This window comes from Hyperolius riggenbachi, chromosome 6 (genome assembly GCF_040937935.1).
Source record: "Hyperolius riggenbachi isolate aHypRig1 chromosome 6, aHypRig1.pri, whole genome shotgun sequence".
Taxonomy (NCBI): domain Eukaryota; kingdom Metazoa; phylum Chordata; class Amphibia; order Anura; family Hyperoliidae; genus Hyperolius; species Hyperolius riggenbachi.
This window is the reverse complement of record NC_090651.1, coordinates 210,235,815-210,258,650: the sequence shown is the minus strand read 5'-3', so window position 1 is coordinate 210,258,650 and position 22,836 is coordinate 210,235,815. Positions and strand designations below refer to the sequence as shown.

Below are 22,836 nucleotides of genomic sequence, written 5' to 3'. Positions count from 1 at the left end.
AGGAGCAGGTGATTCAGAGAGTACTGCAGACTAGTGGTCACCTGGGGAGCAGGTGATACAAACTATAAGAGCAAACCTTCCCAGGGAAGCTGGAGAAGGTCCTCTCAGGTGACTTGAATAGATTTGGCTGAACCTTCCCAGAGGAGCTGGGAAGGTACTATCAGTCACCAGGCTACCCCCGACCAGCGGAGCTGGCGGGTATAGAGTACCTCACCAGTGGTTAGGACCCACTGGTGAGTAGAGTGGTCAGACAGGCAAGGTTCGGCAACAGAGAAGTAAGTATCGGTACAAGATCGTGAGGCAGGAGAGTAGTCGGTAACCAGGCAGAGGTTCAGCAACAGAGAAGTAAGTATCGGTACAAGGTCGTGAGGCAGGAGAGTAGTCGGTAATCAGGCAGAGGTTCAGCAACAGAGAAGTAAGTATCGGTAAAGAATCGTGAGGCAGGAGAGTAGTCGGTAATCAGGCAGAGGTTCAGCAACTTTAAGGCAGAAAGGCAGAAGTACAGAATCAGACAGCAAGATCAGAGTCAGAGTTTAGCCAAGAGTCATACACAGGAAATCAGAACAATATAAACAATATCCTAATCTAGGTGTGAAGTCCTTGGTTTCAACACCTGGGATCTAGTCTAAGGTCTGAGCGCTAACACACGAGGTATTCACGACAGCAGACAGCGCCAGACTGAAGCCCGGAGGCTTAAGAAGCAGAGGAGACCTCACTGGCACGCCCCCCCCCTGTGCACAGCCAATCCTGGGCGCCGTGAGTGTCCTCTGCGATCAGCTGACCAGCAGGTCAGCTGACCGGCTTCCTCCCAGCATAAAGGTCCCGTCTGTGCACGCGCCCGTGCGAGACGGTGACCTCCCTACCAAACGTACGTTCCGTCCTCGGCGTCCTAGACCCCGGGAGGACGGGTGGCGGCATGGAGACAGCTGCGGCGGCGCTGTTCGCCGCAGCTGCCCCGTTCATGACACCTTCCTGTTGCTACTAGTGGCTTTCTGGCGTCCTTGCACTGCTCCCAGCGTGTCGCATGACTCGACTCGGGTCAGGTGCCACGCTGGGTGTCATGCACAGAGGACAACAGAAAGGTTAGAAAACTAGCTGGACACTCAGTGAGTATTATAAGCTGCACATGGGGGAGGTTTGCTCTTTATCGGTGATCCCCACCGGTGCCGGTTACCAGGGACTGACAGTGTTTCTGGTTGAAACATTGTCAATTTGAGCCGGATGCTGCAACAACCCAGGGGATCCAAAGTCCCTCGTGTGGCTGGTAAATCCACTAGACGGGGGCTGCACACGCTCTCCTCTCTTTATTTACTCCTGGTAAGAGCCTTTTCCACCAACACTTGCTGGCCTTGCACCTCCTCTCCTCCTTCATGGCGGCACACACCTGTCCATTCTCTGCTATTACGCACACCTCTCTTCACCTTCTCAAGCTGCTTTGGAATTTTTGCATTTATTGTTCCACCTATGGTTTGGGCACAGGTATTCATACCTTATACTTTTTTGTTTCACTTTTTCTCCCAATGGTGTTCATTGTTTTAGCACTTGCACTTTACTCTTACTATTGCATTATATGGTGTGATGGAGTAGAGTGTTGTACCATGTTAGCCATCAGTAAAAGCAAGAAGTTTTAAATCAGGATAACATTGGCTAACTCATAGTGAACCCTCGCAGTAGTAGCACCAGAACGGAGGGACTGAGGAGGATGGCGAGGGGCTTAGCGCTGCTCATGGGGCTGAAGGAAGCCCTGGGTAAGTATAAATTAAACGTAGTGAACCGTCTCAGGAACTGCTCCTGTTGCTGGAGGAAGCCCAGGGTAAGTATAAATGAAGCCTAGTGTACCATCTTTGGTACACTTTAAGAGATAAATCAAAAGTAAACTTTCGGCTAATAAGCCTTCTTTGGACTTGGTTCCTGCATATACCGGTACTGACAAGATTAAAAAAAAAAAGAAAACACGGCTTATATACATTGGACATACAGAGGAGAAAATGTATGTATGTTATGTTTTAGGAAACTGGTGCTCCTCTATTTAGCTAGCATGCCTCCTGAAGTGGCAATTAAGGCATCTACCATAATTACATTTATTTATGTTTGCAAAAGAATGTTACTCCTCTGTATGTCCAATGTATATAAACTGTGTTTTTTAAAATCTTGTCAGTATATGCAGGAAACAAGTCCGATGAAGGTTTATTAGCCAAAAGCTTTCTTTTTATTTATCTCTTAAGTTAGCCAATAAATTGTATCATCCTGATTCAAAACTTCTTTCTTTTATTATTTTTTGATCGTGCAATTGAACGCTATATCATGTATTATTAGCCATCTTCAGTACTGCTATAAGGTGCTTTTATGTGGTTTCTAAAGGTACAGGGTGTCCTAGCATTATACAGTACAATGTCAAATAAAGATTTAAAAAACTGCATACCGGCACTAGGAAGGTACTGTATAATGTTTGTACCTAAATCCAGTAGTTTACACCTTTGGTCCAAATTATGCAGTTTTGATTGGTATATTCCTGTAAGTTTTATGTAAAGAACTCTATTAAATCCAGTGCTTGAGGGCAGTGATGTTGCATTTGTACTCATTCCTTTTGAATAATCTACCATAAGATGTCATTTGGACATAAAGTAGAAGAATTTTATGCTGCTGCATTCACCATCTTTATTCAGATTTTTTTTTTATTGTTCTAGATTGAGAACTGTGTTCCAGACATGACCACACAGCTGAACTATGCACAGTTCACATGTTTCTCCAAAAAGTGTTGACCGACACATAAAACACATGAACATTTATTCTTGAGGGTGAGAAAAGTATCAGGCGACTAGTCACAGGACTGTTTACAGCTCATAGCCTTGTGGTCATGTACACAGGGTTATTCAGCTATTATCCGTAATTCAGTGCTGCATTACTGATTATTTACTGTTTTTTGTGCAACCCATCAGCAAGATAAGGTCAGCCATACACAACAGTGTTCTCCCCAGGCTCTTTTAGCCGGGTGCTCCACCCGGCTAGATTTGGTGACCACCCGGCTGTCATTGGCTCACCTCCTCACCACCTCCTATGCTGTAAGCAGAGTTGCCCTGCATTTTCATCTCTACCCACCCGGCTGCTTTTTCATGCCACCCGGCTACTATTTCATGCCACCCGGCTGGAAAATTATTCTGGGGAGAACACTGCACAAGCTGATTATTAGCAAGCAAATTTTGTCTTAAGCTTTTTAAACAAGCCAGATGGAACTCAGTCGAGAATGCAGTAGTGTCCCCCAAGCGCATTTAAAGATCTTGTGTTTCAGATGTACAGTATAAATGACAGCAACCCCTGAGCACATTGTTCCCCTCCTTACTCCGCCTGTCAGAAGCTGCTCCATTGTGCATTATCCGTTGTCACTCCTCCCTATAGCAACAGTATACATTGCTCTGATGTACCAGAGCAATGTGTATGTACAGTCCATAGTATTGGGCTCTGTCCTGATGGTCAACACCCTGTGTGTATACACTTTTACTCCTATTAAATCTGACCAGGCAGTCTTTATGTCCAAAAATAAACACATTATTAAAGATTAGGGGCCATATCCTATTGCTGAACTCGCCAGCGCTAAGCACTGGCGAGTTCTTAACTTAGGCGATGGGGGCATTGCCTAATCTTATTAAACTTTAGACTCCCCCCTCCAGGCAGAAAAGAACTCGCTTGGGCGATATAATCGCCCAGCGAGTTCTTAACACAGTATCCAGTTACCCTTTTCATGTCTCTGGGAAGCGATGCAAAAAGCAGGTCTAAACCAGCTAAAGCACGTCGTTGCAGCAGCATCTGGGGTCTTCTTTAATAAGGAGACCCCAAGAACTCCCCGTCACACACCTTAGAAGCCCACCACGTAGCTCTGCACGGCACCCTCCATTATACGTACCACTGCCGATCACCCGTCGCCTCTCGCCGCAAAATCTGTCGCATAATTACAGTGTATCTATCACTGTAATTATTGTCCGCCTAGGAGCTCGGGCAAAGCATCTTTGAATCTGTAGCCGGGGCTCCCCATTAGTCCGCTGTCTGAGCCATTTCATTGGTTTAGGAATCGTTCTGATCCGAACCGCCATGTCCATTAACGATGCGCGATCACCACGGGGACAAACATCGTTTAACATGTTTATGTTAAACGATATTGCCCGACGTCGAGTAACATCGCCGCAAATATCACCCAGCGGGTACTTGGCTTAAGGGCTGATCTACTGAGATGTTTTATTGCATCACAGTAGCAAGGTGTTGTAGTGACTAGTATTCTTGGTCTAGGACACCATCTTCATGAAGTTTGTATGTTCTCCCCATATATATGAGTTTATGCTAAATGTCATCCTGAAAACATGCTAAGTTAATTGGTTACCTTATAACCCCTCAAACTAAAAAATAAATATTTTGGTAAAGAAGAAAAAACAGTATTGTGAAATCATCTGAGGAACAGGTACTTACATGACAATGGCCTCAATTCACTAAGCTTATCTCCTGTCTTTAATAATGTTTCTAGAGTGGTCACCATGGTGATGAGGCATGTCGTATTCAGGAAACATTTTACCTCAGGCAAACCTAAAGTTAACTCTTCTGTCTTTATGTTAACTCTTCAATCCTTAAAATAACTACACAGTTAAAGACAGGCTGTTTATTAACTGCTTGTGAAATTAACTACAGAGGTAACTTAAGGAATGAAGAGATGAGATAACTCTCTTACTGTGTGGAGGTAAGTTTTCTCTTGCCTTATTATCTCCAGCATGATCTTAGTGAATTGAGGCCAATTTTTTTGCTCTGAGAGCTGACTTTGCATTTTATTCATGACTGGTTTTATTCATCTTGTATTGAAGGCAGAAATGCTTTCTGATTGTCTGTCTGTGTTCAGGAGAGTCTGCACAGTCAGTGAATGTGTCACATTCCTCACTTGATACAATTAAATAAACACAAGATAACATTATCTCCAGTTCGGATGTGTCCAGGTTTCTTTGCACTGAGCTTGTAAGTCCTGTGTGTAACTAGTTAAATGCTGTTCTAGTAAAAAAAAAAGTTGTATAATATATAATATGCTGTAAATAATATTTTGAAGCAAAGAAGAAATGCGGGGTTTCATTCCGCTTTAAGTTACCTCCTCTGTAGTTATTTTCACATGCAGTTAATTAACAGCCTGTCTTTAACTTTAGAATTCTGGAGTTATTTTAAGAAATTAAAGGGTTAACTTTAGAGATTTCTCCTAAACTTAAAGTGGATCCGAGATGAAAAACTATTTATGACAAGTAATTTGTCTATATATCTTATCTAAAGTTTAGTTTACACAGCAAATCTAGCTGCAAACAGCTTCAACAGTTTCATGTTTATTTATTCCAGTGATATGACAGTGGCCATGTTTTGTTTGTCACATTACACACAGGCAAGCTGCAACTGCATCTCCAGCCCTCAGCTCACTCCCCTCTCCTGCTACCTCCTCCCCTCTGCCTCTGAAATATCTGGCTAGTAACCTCCTGCTCCTTCTGCCCAGACTGAGTTCCCATAAGCCCTTGCTACATGGGACTGAGTGCCAAGGCTCTCTGAAAAAGTTGTGGGCAAGGCTTGTTTAGTTTATAGGGAATTAGAGTATTAAAACAAAACAAAAAAAAGTATTTGGCTTGAGGAATGCCCTATAAACTATATGAAAGGAACACAATTATGCAATAAGTAAAAGTTTATCTCGGGTCCACTTTAAAGACAGAAGAGTTAACTTTAGGTGTGCCTGAGGTAAAATGTTTCCTGAATACTTCATGCCTTATCACCATGGTGATAACTCTAGAAACATTATTAAAGACAGGAGATAAGCTTAGTGAATTGAGGCCTATATTGGCCTCAATTCACTAAGATCATGCTGGAGATAATAAGGCAAGAGAAAACTTACCTCCACACAGTGAGAGAGTTATCTTATCTCTTCATTCCTTAAAGGCCCATACACACGTCGGATTTTTCTGAACGACGGGTCGTTTGAACGTTCCGTCGTTCAGTCGTTCGCACGCGGAATCAGACGTGTGTACAGACTATCGTTCGCGTGATAAGACTGGTTTCCGGCGATCCGCCCGGCGGATCGCTGGAAACCAGTGTTATCACCCAAACGATAGTCTGTACACACGTCGGATTTGACGTGCGAACGACTGAACGACGGAACGTTCAAACGACGGGTCGTTCGCAAAAATCCGACGTGTGTATGGGCCTTAAATTACCTCCTCTGTAGTTAATTTACCTCCTTTGTAGTTAAGTTACCTCCTCTGTAGTTATTTTCACACGCAGCTAATTAACAGCCTGTCTTTAACTCTGGAGTTATTTTAAGGATTGAAGAGTTAACTTAAAGACAGAAGAGTTAACTTTAGGTTTGCCTGAGGTAAAATGTTACCATAGTGATAAGGCATGTAGTATTCAGTAAACAACTCTAGAAACGTTATTAAAGACAGGAGATAAACTTAGTGAATTGAGGCCAATGTATGAGTCTGTACTGTAAAGTTCTGCAGTAGATGTATAATAATCTATAGACATATTTGCCTGCTTCACAGCTTAATTTCCTACGAAGTTGGTTAGTACCATTGACTGACAACACTATGACACTATTTGCAACAATCGTAATTGTAAATTATTTTAAAGCCTTTTTGATACCATAGTTCTTATTACACTTTTTCCCATAACCATTTGCAACCTTCCTCCCACAAGTTCAAACTTTCCTGATGAAGAAGAGTGAAGCCTCTAGATTCTATACAGCATAGTTCCCCAACCCTGTCCTCAAGGCCCACCAACAGTGCATGTTTTGCAGAAAACCACAAACATGCACAGGTGGTGTAATTAGTGACTCAGCAGAGCTGATTAACTACCTCTGTGGATTTCCTCTAAACATGCACTGTTGGTTGGCCTTGAGGATAGGGCTGGGGAACACTGAAGAGGCTTCCTAAGCTGTCCTCTGGTCCCCCGTTGCACGGGCACGCTTATGCTAGAAGAGATACGTGGCCTTGATGTTAAGGAGGTTCTCTGGCAGCGGCGGAGGGCAGCATCCTCTAGAGGCTTCCCTCTCCTTAGGTAAGTATTTACTTTTTGAGAATTTGGAAGCCTCGGGTGCTCTTTTAGACCTTGCCGTTTGTACCATTTGATGTGTTGAAAATGCAGCGGGCACTGCCAAATTAGGCAAATTAGCTTTTTTTTTTTTTTTTTTTTTTTTTACAGGCGCTTAATGCTTCGGCATGTATTTCAAGCTCAGTTCCGGACTCTGCAACTGTAGTTTACAATATGACATTTGAAGGCACAGCTCTAGTTCATCCTCCAATTTTTATATGCGTATGACAGTAAATTTACAATATTTATCAATTCGCAAACTTTTGCAATGAACATTTTAAATTTCTGGCTGGCTCCTGTGGTTCCTTGCTCTCAGCACAGAGCGTGTCCTCTGATCCTGCCCATCCCCTTCTTCTCTTGATAGAGATGGAATCTTATTGGCCAGCAATACAGCTACAGTCTCTTCCTGCTCTGCGTGTAATAAAACCTTTAAACCTCTCCCCTCGCCCCCCCCCCCCCCCTCCCCCAATTGTGTTCATAAAAGCTACGTGTTATTCTCACCTTGACCTGCCTACATTTGCACAGGCTTTCACTGTAGGTTAAGGAAAGGGTTAAATGCAGGGAGAAGTTGTAGCTTCAGAACTTGAGAGAGGATAGGCAGAGTTATGTCTGTACACACAAGGAAAGATTGACTGCATTACCTGGCGGCAAAAAAGTGACATGTCGCATCTTGGCACTGCCACACTCAGTGCTAGCAAGCGAGTGGTCCGGTGCACAGGATCAGCTGACTGGCGGTGGATTCACTGCCTTCAGCCTCCTGTGCAGGAGGCCTTATATTGGTTTTACACGGCAGAGTCCTGAGACTACACAGATGTGCTAGCTAGCTAGTACCTGATGCCTTTTCTCTTGTAGCATCAGAATTTGCTGCTGTTATAAATACCAATAAAAATTAATGCTTTGCCTCCACAAAAGACTTCAGATGTAGAGCTGTTTGATGTTTTGCTGCCCTCTGCTGACTGTGATGTTGTATAAATGCCATGTAAAGACAGTTCTGGTTCACCATGGGCTTGCTAGGCAATCTGTAACTCAGTATAAATGCCATAATTTTCCCCTTCATTTCAGATACCTTATTTAGGACAGAAAACATATTTATCCAGGCACATCGCCTCTAGTTAGGACATTAAATAAGTTATTAAGGAAAGGGAGATGCGGAAGGGGATGTGGCCAGAAAACAGCAAAAATCTATTAACCCTTCGCACTCTCGCATGCAAATGTTCAAACAAATGCATTCATAGATTCACTCATCCAGGCACCACTGTTATCCCTACAGCTAAGTTAAAAGCCGGGGTCTTAGTTCACAGAAGAATGCATTATTTTGCTTAGTCACCTACACTGCGCAGAAGTACCCAGGTAAACGTAGGTGTCCTAACTCTGGCCCTGTAACATGCATAGTGCAAACATGCAAACCTTCATTGCATCAAACCTATCTAAGGATTAGGAGCACACATCCTGACGTCCTCTCCTGGGACAGATAGTGCATCATACCAATCGCACAAGGGAGCTAACGTAATGTATCCATGTGCACCATGCACATACACCAGCATAAGCTGTGTACACGCTGACAAAAAACAAATACAGGGGAAGGAGGGAGTGCACTGAATTAAAACCCTAGCCACGGGTCAGTAACAAGAAAAAACACATATATCCAGGCACATTGCCTCTAGTTAGGACATTAAATAAGTTAAATAAGGAAAGGGAGGTTGGGAAGGGGATGTGGCCAGAAAACCGCAAAAATCTATTAAGGGTTAATAGAATTTGCTGCTGTTGCAGCATGTTTGCATGTTTGCACTATGCATGTTACAGGGCCAGAGTTAGGACACCTACGTTCACCTGGGTACTTCTGCGCAGTGTAGGTGACTGAGCAAAATAATGCATTCTTCTGTGAACTAAGACCCCGGCTTTTAACTTAGCTGTAGGGATAACAGTGGTGCCTGGATGAGTGAATCTGTGAATGCATTTGTTTGAACATTTGCATGCAAGAGTGCGAATGGTTAATAGATTTTTACTTAGGACAGAAAGGCCCTTATTCAATGCACGTTTTCTCCTGTTTACACTTAGGGAATAATGTTTCGTCTTCTGTTTAAAATAACTTATCAGCTCTCTGCAATTCAAAAAGTACCACAAAGTAGATGAAAAAGTGCTGTCAATATTATTCTGAGTATATTCTTGCTTGCTGGTGGTTTAAAAAGCATTTTATTGATAATTTATGAAAATATGTAGGAGAAAACTTAGGAGAAAAAGTAAACTGAATAGGGGCCAGAGTGTTCCTGTCCTTCACTGTGTAGTTTTTAGTCAGATTGATTCTGTTCATAGTGGTCAATTGTGTTGCAGAATAATTGTGCATGTAAACTCACAGCCCATGCAATTCTATGGGCCTGTTCACAGTGATTATTTGGGCCAGCTGTTATTGCGTGCGCATATGTAGCTCAATGGCACGTCAGAGGTGAAGGAGGTATAGAAATGGAGGAGACTGTTAATATTGTGGAATAAATAACATAGAATTGATTCTAAGACCTTTCAGGCAGGCAGCTGACCCTGTCAGCGGCTCTCCTGCACCGGCCAGGCGCTTTCTAACATTCAGCACCGGTGCTGTATAGGCACTCCCATCCCCATGGTGTCACATCTGAGCGCAAGTGTACTCCCAGCCAGGTAACACAGCGTGTAAATTGCTTGACATGCATGGTGTTACAACCGCTGCAATTTAGCTGCATTTAAATTGCTCCCAAATTGCACTGTTTCACAGTAAACGGGGTGCTGAACTACTTGGTAAGCGCACAGTTCAGCCTCCCATCGGAAAGAGGACTAATGGTGGCCACACACCATAGAATTTAAAAGATCCAATTTTTCACCAATTAGAGAATTTCAATCGGTTGTCTCAAAAAATAGAGACCTTTTCTTTGTTTTCGATCTATAAATCCGATTGAATTTCCTGTTTATTCTTTTTTTTTTTTTTCGATTTTTGGAGATTGAACATGTTGGAAATTTCAGACCAATTTTATCAAGAATTGTATGGTGTGTGATGTATTATCAATTACTTGATGTACAGTCCCAATCAATTTTTTCTGAGCTTTCAGTTATTTTATTCATGATTGAGGAAAAATTTAACATAGGTGTGTGGTACATTGGTCAGATTTTTGAATTTTTACAGTCAGTCAGAAAAATTGATTGCTATTCTTGAATTGAACATATATTTAAAAAAATTGTATGGTATGTGCTGCCACCTTTAAAATGATCATTTTCTATATGTTTTGCTTTACTTTTTAAAAATGTACATTTTCAAGTCATACAGATAAATGAAGCAGAAAAAAGAAAGTCCAATCCTTTTCTAGCTGAAATGTATATAAGGTGTATACAGTTGCAAATGATCTGCTCTCATTAATCACAATCGAATCATGTCGGATTCCAGGAACCACTATATAAAATAGAGCGGTTGTGTATTGAGTAGTCAGATGCCTTCATTCACTGATAGCCTTGTGTTGCAAGAAATAGGTTGAGCTTATTGATGATTGGGATTGTTTGAGAGTCTATTTTTTTTTCTTTCTTTCTCTGCCATACTTTTCATGTGATATTTTACACAAGTGTTTTGATGTTGCATTTTAAGTGTTATTTATGCTGCATATACATTTGTGTTCAGTTTAAAGGGACTCCGAGCAGTGCAGAAACTATGGAAAGATGCATATCATTTTAAAGCTCTCTTTCCAATGATATATAAACCGCCGCCATACGCCTTTTAGTTTTCGCTATTTTCGAGATTGAAATTGCCGCGGCCGCGATTTCAAATGCGAAAATAAAGAAAACTAAAAGGCGTAGGGCAACGATTTAGGTGTCGCCAGAAAGAGGAGAAAGAGAGCTTTAAAATGATATCCATCTTTCCATAGTTACTTGTATTACACAGGACGACACTTTCCCCAGTGGCAGCAGCTCCATTCAGCAGAAAAAGTCGTCCTGTGTAATACAATGTAACTATGGAAAGATGGATATCATTTTAAAGCTCTCTTTCTCCTCTTTCTGGCGACACCTAAATCGTGGCCCTACGCCTTTTAGTTTTCTTTATTTTCGTGATTGAAATTGCGTCCGCGGCAATTTTAATCGCGAAAATAGCGAAAACTAAAAGGCGTAGGGCGGCGGTTTATATATCATTGGAAAGAGGAGAAAGAGTGCTTTAAAATGATATGCATCTTTCCATAGTTTCTGCACTGCTCGGAGTCCCTTTAACCACTTCACTCCAAGGCGGTTTTTATCCTAACGGACAAGAGCAATTTTCACTTTTCCGTGCTCATCCCTTTCATTTACCAATAGCTTGATCACTACTAATCACAATGAAATGATCTGTATCTTGTTTTTTTCACCACCAATTGGGCTTTTTGGGGTTGATATTTGATTTCAGTAATTACTTTATTTTCTATGCATTTTAAAGGCTAAATGGAAGCGAAGCCGGCACCATCAGATATGTATTTGCTCTTTTAATCAGATAAAAACATGCAGACAGCAGATATGCGACGTTTCGAGGACACAACCTCTTTTTCAAGCTGAGCTGTGCATGACAAAACATAAGTGACCAAACAATCCTATATATACACAACACGGACATATGGCAGCCTATCAGCATTAAGCTACATCATTAACCAATGAGATCAGGTCCTACCTAGTGGACCTGATAGAAAACCACAAAGCTGCCTTTCTGATAGGATCTTTTGAAGTGGAGACGTCCCACCCTCTCATCCACGTCAGTCCCAGGTGGGGGCAAACGGCTACTCATTGCTGGGCAGAATCATGCGGACATCCGGCCACACCCATCGGCGGACCTGAGAGGGGACACTCCGCACTACGTAGAGGAGAGGGCGGCAACCAGCCGTCCACTCCCCTTCTGCCCAGCAACGCGTGACGTATGCGGTAGAAAATCCGCTTATACGCCATGCAGATGTAAATAGAGAGCCTAAGTGCCCGCCCCCACCCGGGAAAGAGCGTGTGTCTGTTGCCAAGCAACACATGCAGTGTGTCATATGGACACAATGCTATGTCTCTAAATGCTACTAATAGTCGTTCCTAGATGTCAGCAGCCAATTAGATGTTAGTGTATGAAGCTATATAGGGGAGGAGCGGAGACAGAGGAGCAGGTAAGAGAGGTGGGGGTTGGGGATAAGGAGGGGGGGGGGAGATGGGAGGAGGAGGGAGTGAGGAAGGTAATAGGGATTGGGGAATTGGAGGGGAGGCAGCCACTTGGGGACCCACTGGAAAAAAGGGTTAAACAATATTAGGTGAATCAAAAGAACAGTCAAAGAACATCTCAGTGAGGCTGCACAACATGGAGCAGCGAGTAATCAAACAAACGGCGTAAGATCAGCTTTGTGGTTTTCTATCAGGTCCACTAGGTAGGACCTGATCTCATTGGTTAATGATGTAGCTTAATGCTGATAGGCTGCCATATGTCCGTGTTGTGTATATATAGGATTGTTTGGTCACTTATGTTTTGTCATGCACAGCTCAGCTTGAAAAAGAGGTTGTGTCCTCGAAACGTCGCATATCTGCTGTCTGCATGTTTTTATCTGATTAAAAGAGCAAATACATATCTGATGGTGCCGGCTTCGCTTCCATTTAGCTGTTAAGATTCTGGAGTGTTGCCAGAATAGCCGAGGCACATCGCTGTTTGAACTGAGGGGAGTGCTCCACTACGTTTTCTACAAGTATGCATTTTAAAGGGAAATACAAGGAAAAAATGAAAACCTACACTATTCCTCCAATTTCATCCCCTATGGTTTTAAAATAAACACTGCTACTGCACGTAAAACCCACACATTTTATCTGCCTATTTGTCCTAGTTACCACAAGATTTTAATGATGTCCCTAGTACAAAGTATGGGGACAATATATTATTTGGAAATAAAGGTGTATTTTTTTCTTTGGTGCATTTTTTTCCACTATTTTCACGTGCATGTGCACAGGAATGTATGTGCACCCGTGGGAGCGCGCACGTGAACGCACACAGCGGCAACAGCACTGTCTGACGTATGAAAACGTCCTGGAGCCATTAAGAGGCTCTAGCAGGACATTTTTATAAGTCAGCATGTCATTAAGTGGTTAATGTGTACACAGATATTCAAGTTCGTATTCAGTTGAGTACTTTTGCTTTTATTAAAGCTGACCACTAACGGTCCAATTTCTAGCGAAAAATCGTTCTAGCGATCATAAATTCTGATCGGATTGGTTGTAAATAATCTCCATTGGTGGACACAATCGATTATGAACAAGTGAAAAAATTGTCGCCCGAATGAATTTTCGTCGAACGAAAATGTGGATTTTCTTGGTGGTCGTGATAGATAGGAAGCAATGATTGGTTAGTTGATGGTGTAGTGAACGATTTTTCGTCCGATCAGAATTTCTGATCGCTCGAACGATTTTTCGCTAGAAATTGGACCGTTAGTGGCCAGCTTAAGTCATTCATGTACAATACAAGTATATGAATTGTATCATTATTTCTTGTATGCTGGAAACTCAGTGAAAACAAGAAATAGAAAAAAAAATATTGGTATAGGATGCTGAATTCCATTCCATTTTCATACAGTGATCTGTGGTCTGCTGATGCAGTAATGAATTACATTCTGTACATGAAGATGATTGCTTTCTTGAAGATGTAATATCTGTTCGTAATATGGCTTTCCTGTTCACGACAGGCGCGTGGAGCTGATATCTCAGTTCCTGGAGAAATCCCCATCGCAGCAGAACTTCCAATGCGGTCCTGTGGCAACACTGCCAGTATGAAGGTCAAAAATGTCAAAAAGTGAGTTTCCTGTTTCTTTCTGTTGATTGGTATTTTTGTGTCACTTGAATTGTATGTGTTGCTGTGGGGCAGAATACTTTGTGGTGGATCACGATTCTTCGGCTCTCCTAAATGAACGTGTCATCACCTAAATCGGGCATTCTGAGACAATCCCATTCTCTAGGTCTCTATAATGAAGTGACTTTGCACACGTATTCCATGGAATCGTGATGCATCTGATGGTGTCAGTTTTGACTGACTCACCTTTCTGTGATCATGAAGCCAACCTTTCAGCAGATACATTCTTTATGACAGACAGTATTCTGGTGTTTTATAAAAGATTAATAAGACAAGTAAAGTCAATTCTGTTCTGTACTAGCTTATTATATACTTTGTGCAGATTTTGTTGTGTGTACACCCTGCCTGTAAGGTCCTGTGAGGACCATTATGTTATTCCTAATGTGCGTAGTGTATATTGCTCTATATGCAATACACAATGTCATTTGTGTATCAGAATATGCCTTGAGCGCATTCTATGCCCTTTCCACTGCTGTGTAAAGTAGGTACTGGTACATATTTCCCACCTCTATGTACATTGCATTAGCTGACCTGTATACCGTAACTGTCTATTATGTGTGACCCATTGTTTTGTAACTGTCTTTAGACTGTATTTTTTGTATAGTGCTGGTGCTATATAAATACAGAATAGTAACAAAAAAGTGCAATACCTCTTACCTAGTGTGGTATCTTCAAAATAATGCCTTGTATATAACAATTAGCATATACATCCCTCTATTTAATGCTGTGAGTTCAGTGCCTACAGTAGTATCCAGAGCATAGTGTCCTTAAAGTGAGAGAGATATGGAGGCTGCCATATATTTTCCATATAAACAATACCAGTTGCCTGGCATCCTGCTGATCTTTTTATAGATCAGTAGTGTCTGAATCACACACCTGTAACAAGCATGGGGTTAATCCAGTCAAACTTCAGTCAAACATCTGATTAGCATGCTTTTTTGGGGTCTATTGCTAAAAGTATTAGAGGCAGAGGATGAGCAGGACAGCCAGGCAATGTACATTGTTTAGAAGAAAATAAACCTGTCAGCCTCCATATCCCTCTCACTTCAGGTGTCCTTTAACATCATATAATGACTTACATGGCATATGCTATGCTTGTACTGTACCTGAGTACTGAGGAAAGGAAGGGTTACTCACTTTAGCTCTGTTTTGCTCCATTCTGTCAGGATATCGTTCAGTAAAGGTCACTTCCCAAAGATGGCAGAATGTGCCCACTTCCACTATGAGAACGTTGACTTTGGCTGCATCCAGGTAAGCTCTTTTCTTTAATTGCTGTATATCGTATGTGTTGTTGAACAGGCCACACAGTGATGTAAAATAAGTATGTGGTGGCTATTCTTTGTGGGAGTTCAGGTGCTGCTGAAGATGTTGGCACCGGAGTATGGGGAACCCATCCTTTCCATTCCTCTCATCCAAAGTATGTCATCCCAGGGATCAGAAGAATGGTGTTACGAATCTCTACTTTCCTGAGTGTAGTGGAATCAACCTGTGATCTCTACAAACTGAAGACAGCTTTATCTTCTGGCCAGATTTCTCATTGATCTCATGTTTACTATGATCAGCCTCTTCCCATTCCTCTACCACTTGTAATAACCTGTTGTCTGCACATTCACCTAACTGCCAACATTAAAGAAGCACTGTAGTGACATATAGCAGAATGCAGGAAATCATTCAGGATACCCACTATTATTGTAATTTCTATGGTTTCAGCTTTATACAGCAAAGTCCCCGTTACTCAGAACTCAGGCAAACGGAAGTCTCAACTAAGCGGCATGCCTGAGTGATAACGGGGACTTTGCTTTTGGCTGGTTTTGGAGCTTTTTACATACTTACTAAGCTTCCAGCGATGTCTATCAGCCTTTCCGAATCACCTAGCGGCTTTTGGTGTCATCCACGCAAGTTGGCATGTCACGTGACCTGATGTGGATCAGCTGACACTCCGGCTTCTGTGCACAGAGGAAGCCGGAAAGCCACTAGCAGCCTGCTAAGTGATGCAGAAAGGCTGCAAGACATCGCCAGAGACTTGGTAAGTTATGCTACGCAGAATTTTCCTCCCTGTGCATTCTGGGAGGCCAGGCATTATTTTCACTGGCTTTGGAATTCTCAGAAACAAACATTTCGCAAAGCTGCATCTGACAGGACTAGATGGCACCACCTGGGATAAATTTCAGAATGTGAATCGAGGTGAGGAAAGATTTTACAATGGCCAAACACCGACTAAATCATTTCGAAATGAATATTGTGAAAAAAAAAATAAGCAATTTTATTCATTACCTTATTTTCACTACAGTTCTTTTTTAACTGAAATCCCTGATTTCTGTCTCTCTGTAAGATTTCTATGCCTTGTAGTCTTTCATCCAAAGTCAAGGCATGTTCAAAATGTGTTCAGCCTCATTTTTCCATCAGATGCATTTTTTGTAGTTTTTTCGCATACAAAAATGCATCACATCTGACAGCCCATTTTAATCAATGAGCTGGTTCACATGCATGTTTCTGCTTGCAGGAAAGAATAATGTACAGCTTGCTGCTTTTTTTTTCTCAAACAGCATGTACAGTTTTTCTATTATTGCTCAGCTGTTTGAAACACTTAGGCCCGGTTCACATTAGCGGTTGTTTGCCAAACGGACCGGATGACCTGACCGGATCCGGACCGGATCCGGATCGGAACCGTACGGTTCTGATCCGGATCCGATCCGGATCCGGTCAGGTTGCATCAGGTGGCAATCAGGATGCGATCCGGATCCGTTTGGCAAAATATACGTAAAAAAAAAATAAAATGTTGGGGTCTGGGAGGTCAGCAGAAGGGGGACCTGTGGAATCAGGCCCTCTGCTGTTTAGCACTCACCTCCACCTCCGACATGCTGCCAACATCCTGCCAACACCTCCAGCTCCTGCTGCTCCACTCCAAAATGCTTGCCCATGTGTCCCCAGCCAATATCGCCGCAAAAATCCGCATAGGAAGTGGGGTAGAAGATCCGGATTTCTCAGCCAGTGTGTTGTGCGGCCTCCGGTTCCCATTTGTTTGTATTGGCCGGATGGTGCAGTCCGGCTCCGCCCCAGATACGGCTGCCGGAGGGGCCGGATGAAAAAATAGCGCATGTTGGAACGGAGGCCGGAGTCCGGATCCGGCCCGGATCCGGTCCGGCTCCGGTTCTGCAGAACGGACCCATGTGAACGGACGCATAGGCTTTAATTGCTATGCCGTGCGTCCGTTCCGTCCGTTCTGCAGGCGGTGCGGCTCCGGCACGGCGATTCCGGAGGGCCACCGCAAGTGTGAACCGGGCCTTATCTTTCCCCATACGAATGAGGATATTGTATGAAAAACTGCATCTGTAAAAACACATGTATGCAAATGCACTGCAAAACTAAGACTTTAGGTTGTGCCACACAATGTGCTACCAGAAGAGGGCACCAGAGACCGAAAAAGTGTTTTGTCACTGGTGATTTTGGGTGATAGACTTATGCTGTGAATTGTATTGCCACCCTTACACAGCTGAAATGTAGACCTGATTTCTGCTTGATTGCTTACTTTATTTACTACAGTATCTGCTTCTATGGTTGTGGTAACTAGGACTCACTCATTGGATCGTGTGGTATTGTTATTATCAACAGGGATGTATTTGTTCTTTGCGCCACTGCACAAAATCTGTAGCTAAAATGTTAGAAACAGAGATCAGACTTTTTGCACTCAATATGCTCATGCCCTGTGGTTGATAATTTTTGGAAAGGTGTTTTTGCTCATCTTATTAAGTTCACATCAAATCTCATTCGGTACAGCGCTAGGTGGATGATAATGAGCGAGAATAAGGACTAACATTAATAAAGAATATTTATAAGAAAGACGTTTTATTGTTTGAGATGCAATTATGATGTGTGTAATATCACCCTTGACACCATCCCATAATTACTGAATAGAATTGGGAAAGTTTTGTATAAATATTATTATTGTCCTTACAAATGCAATGCAATCTGGAATATTTGATTAGAACCTGAGACAACCAACTTTGATCTATCCATAATTTATGCAATCTTTGGTATAATAGAACAGGAGGAGACTGAGTCTTTTTCCGCATACATAGTTTCTATACTCTTGTTTTGTATTTTTGGTCCCTTATGGTGTGTTACGCGTACATTTTACACGTGTGTAGATACTTGTACGTATATAGCAATGCGGATTTATTTACGCGTATACTGACGTTTTAAGCATGCGTCCATGCGTGCGTCATGAGGTCCAGGAAGTGTTTTGGCATGACACACGGGTATATATAAGAGTGGTAATTGTGTTGTATTTCAGAGAGAGCCTGATACAGCTTGAGGAAGGACCTTGTCCGAAACAGCGTCTGTCGCTGTTATGGCTATCTCTTTGTCTTTTTAAACAATAAAAGAGCTATATATTACTGACGTGGTGCTGTGGACTCTTTGTGTTGGACTTTACTTGACCCACTTAGGGCTACTGGGTCTATTCACTTTAGCACACGTCTGTCCCCATTTGGGTGCTGGTCTATCCGGTTTCTATATTTGTCCTGGTTATCATAATATTTTAATGATGTCCCTTGTACAAAGTATAGTGACAATATAGTATTTGGAAATAAAGATGTGTCTCCCCCCCCCCCCCCCCCCCAATATTTTCACGTGCACAGTAATGCAGGCGTGGGGGCGCGTGCACGTGCACAGTGGCAGCAGCACTGTCTGACTTATAAAAACGTCCTGGAGCCATTAAGAGGCTCTATCAGGACGTTTCTATAAGTCAGCTTGTCATTAAATGGTTAAATGAGTTGGGTTGGGCAGAGTGGGGAAGATGTGGGGAAGATCTATGGAAAGAAAAAAGGTGTGTTCAGGCAAGGTAGATTTAGAAAATAGTATGTGCAGTGAGAAGATTCACTAGTTTCTAAATGATCTTTAGGGTTACCCTGTGAAACGGCTGTAAGGCCAAGATTTATTGCTATGTATGTCGGAGGTTTCTGAAGTAAATAAAAGGTGACTTGCAACGTTTTGCTGGTTCCTGGAACTCTCTAGCCTTTTCCTGCCATGTATGAATCTGTTATCTGGAGGCACAGCTATCTGCACCTGCTGGTCTGACATCTTGTGCCGATCTTTCTGCCCTTCCTACATAATACTCTGCTGTCTTTCCAAAACTGCTTGCAGGGTTTATCTCCTAATGTCATCTGTATTGTACAGAACAGTGATGTGCAGTGATTTGTCACAGCCATTATGATAAGCCAGTCAATCCAGGCTAATGTATATTAATGTACCATGATAAGGAATAAGTCCCATGGATTTACCTGTCATCTTTAAAATAAATGTGTCTTTTGCTAAAGATAATATAATGTAAAAGAAACATAAATGGAAAGTAGCTAACTTAGGTACTATTATTTCCACATTGTGATCTTTTTCATGTATTTTGAAAGCATAATTATTAACCATAATCGAGTGGCTCTGTCCACATGTCTCCTGTAAGGGGGTAACATTGCTGGAAGAGACGTGTTTGTATACTGTACTGAACTACCGGTATGTTTGAGCCTGCTGCAAATAACTCATTATTAACCTTTCACACGTTAGTGATGAAGCTATCTACAGATTAAAAGTACATGTAATTTCTTTCAACTGTAATTGTATTTTGTACTGAGAACTTTCAAGCCCTAACCTGCCTTGTGCAGACTGGAATCTGTGCCTTTGTAGAATGAGGCTGTATCTGCTATACCCCACTGGATTGTTGTGCAGTGCTGATATATTATACTGAAGCTCTGATATCAACCAGTTGATCTGGGTGTATGCTTGGATAAATGGCAGTTTATCTAGTCTGTATTGTGCCATTAACAAGAGGATTGGTATATACAGTGAGATACATTGCCCCGTTTCAAGGACAGATTTATGTTGCAAAGCAGGAAATCTGTATACTCTATATAGAGTGGTTTGCAAAAGTATTCGGCCCCCTTGAAGTTTTCCACATTTTGTCATATTACTGCCACAAACATGAATCAATTTTATTGGAATTCCACGGGAAAGACCAATACAAAGTGGTGTACACGTGAGAAGTGGAATGAAAATCATACATGATTCCAAACATTAAAAAAAAAAAAAAAAGAATAACTGCAAAGTGGGGTGTGCGTAATTATTCAGCCCCCTTAATCAATACTTTGTAGAACCACCTTTTGCTGCAATTACAGCTTCCAGTCTTTTAGGGTATGTCTCTACCAGCTTTGCACATGTAGAGACTGAAATCCTTGCCCATTCTTGTTTACACAACCGCTCCAGCTCAGTCAGATTAGATGGACAGCGTTTGTGAACAGCAGTTTTCAGATCTTGCCACAGATTCTCAATTGGATTTAGATCTGGACTTTGACTGGGCCATTCTAATACATGGATATGTTTTGTTTTAAACCATTCCATTGTTGCCCTGGCTTTATGTTTAGGGTTGTTGTCCTGCTGGAAGTTGAACCTCCGCCCCAGTCTCAAATGTTTTGCAGACTCCAAGAGGTTTTCTTCCAAGATTGCCCTGTATTTGGCTCCATCCATCTTCCTGTCAACTCTGACCAGCTTCCCTGTCCCTGCTGAAAAGAAGCACCCCCAGAGCATGATGCTGCCACCACCATATTTGACAGTGGGGATGGTGTGTTCAGAGTGATGTGCAGTGTTCGTTTTCCGCCACACATAGCATTTTGGCCAAAAAGTTCAATATTGGTCTCATCTGACCAGAGCACCTTCTTCCACATGTTTGCTGTGTCCCCCACATTGCTTGTGGCAAACTGCAAACGGGACTTCTTATGGTTTTCTGTTAACAATGGCTTTCTTCTTGCCACTCTTCCATAAAGGCCAACTTTGTGCAGTGCACGACTAATAGTTGTCCTATGGACAGATTCCCCCACCTGAGCTGTAGATCTTTGCAGCTCGTCCAGAGTCACCATGGGCCTCTTGACTGCATTTCTCATTAGCGCTCTCCTTGTTCAGCCTGTGAGTTTAGGTGGACGGCCTTGTCTTGGTAGATTTACAGTTGTGCCATACTCCTTCCATTTCTGAATGATCGCTTGAACAGTGCTCCGTGGGATGTTAAAGGCTTTGGAAATCTTTTTGTAACCTAAGCCTGCTTTAAATTTCTCAATAATTTTATCTCTGACCTGTCTGGTGTGTTCTTTGGACTTCATGGTGTTGTTGCTCCCAATATTCTCTTAGACAACCTCTGAGGCCGTCACAGAGCAGCTGTATTTGTACTGACAGTAGATTACACACAGGTGCACTCTATTTAGTCATTAGCACTCATCAGGCAATGTCTATGGGCAACTGACTGCACCCAGACCAAAGGGGGCTGAATAATTACGCACACCCTACTTTGCAGTTTTGTTTTTTTTTGGTTTTGTATTGGTCTTTCACATGGAATCCCCAAAAAATGGATTGTTTGTGGCAGTAATATGACAAAATGTGGAAAACTTCAAGGGGGCCGAATACTTTTGCAAACCACTGTAGTTGGATAAATGGCTCTATACCAAACACAGATTTATGCTGGGTAACTTTTTCTCTCTAACTGGATCAAAGTATCATCATGCTATAGTCCTGGAAATTATGGTAATTATAGCTGTAGATTGCTCAGTGGCAAGAAACCATGCAGTACCTTTTTAAATACAGATCTAGAATTAGTCATAACTGCTATCTATATCCTCTGAGCTGAGGCTAGAAGAATCATCACTTCAACTTCTGATATATCTTGTACATTGTGCTACATGATGGCGTACATTATGTGATATGTTTCATATATTGCACATAGGATTTAATTGAAATATTGAACAAAAAATGAAGACCCTCTCTATCAATGTTTGATTGTACTATTGGTTGACCATTGATCGTGAGAGGCCATCCTTCTTGCAGACCAAGCTGCTAGGAGCTTGGGGGTACGTAGGTGGAATAGTACATGTTTTACTTTGTAAGGCGCCAGGCTATGTACCGGACCGCATTGGTGATATGCTCCTATTTATTGCCTGAGGAAGTGGGATATACTCGCGAAACGCGTTGCACCTTTTTCGGAGTATGTAAATAAACAGATTTTTGCTTAAAACAGCAATTTTTGTGTCTGTTTTGGAGGGGTAAGTCCACCGCTACCTACTTCATTTTATCCATTTTAAAGAAATATTGTTTGTACCCTGTTGGCGCCTCTGTACTACTTTTGCATGTTTTACTTTGTACTGCATCAAGTGGTACAAAGCTTGCAGCAATGCAAACAATATAAGATCTGCCAGTAAAAGCTAGTGGTGGGGATATTAATATTTCAGCTGAAAATGGATGAGGAATTGGTGTGAAGATAATTATGTATACCAGCTGACAGCATAGTGACCTTATGCATCACACAGCAGTAGACTGTTGCTGGTAAAAAAAAAAGTTTTTTTTTTATTTTTTTTATTTAGACCTCTTGACTTTAAGAACATTTGTCATGGAATGCATCGTATATGGCATGTGGAGATGATCAACTTATAATTCTGGAATTGGTTCAGTCAAGATGCATATAATTGGCCCAACTCCAAGTGGCATGTAATTTACATGCACGCCAGAATTATTAGCATCTGACTAATAATGATAATAAAACAATAATCCGAACATTTGTATAGCGCTTTTCTCCTGTTGGACTCAAAGCACTTAAGGGCAGCAGCTAGTGGGACTGACCATTTCTAATGACGTGGCAATGCTGCTAAGGTTCTTGCCATCCATGGTGCTTAGCTTCAGTGTTATCTCTTGTTTCTTTGCTGTGTGCTCTGTTAGCTCCCAATCGCAGTGCTAGTGGAATCTGCTGCCTGCAGTGATGGATGGTGGCAGGTGCAGAATTACACACCATGATAGACAATAAAGTATAAAGTTATTGGGTAGTCTGGGGTGATGTTTTTTCCCAGGTTACCTAGAAGACCCACAGTGTCACTTAGGGGCTG

At 42.1% G+C, this 22,836-nt stretch overlaps 1 protein-coding gene across 14 annotated transcripts in view; it reads left to right on the top strand.

Moving 5' to 3' along the window:
• Nucleotides 1-22,836, top strand: part of ARHGAP32 (Rho GTPase activating protein 32) — a 562,915-nt gene that overhangs the window by 377,262 nt on the left and 162,817 nt on the right. For all 14 annotated transcript variants that reach the window (XM_068240358.1, XM_068240357.1, XM_068240361.1 and 11 more), the window contains 2 exons: nt 13,764-13,870; nt 15,094-15,178. In XM_068240358.1, coding sequence (XP_068096459.1) covers nt 13,764-13,870; nt 15,094-15,178 — 192 coding nt within the window. The remainder of the gene's footprint in view (nt 1-13,763; nt 13,871-15,093; nt 15,179-22,836) is intronic.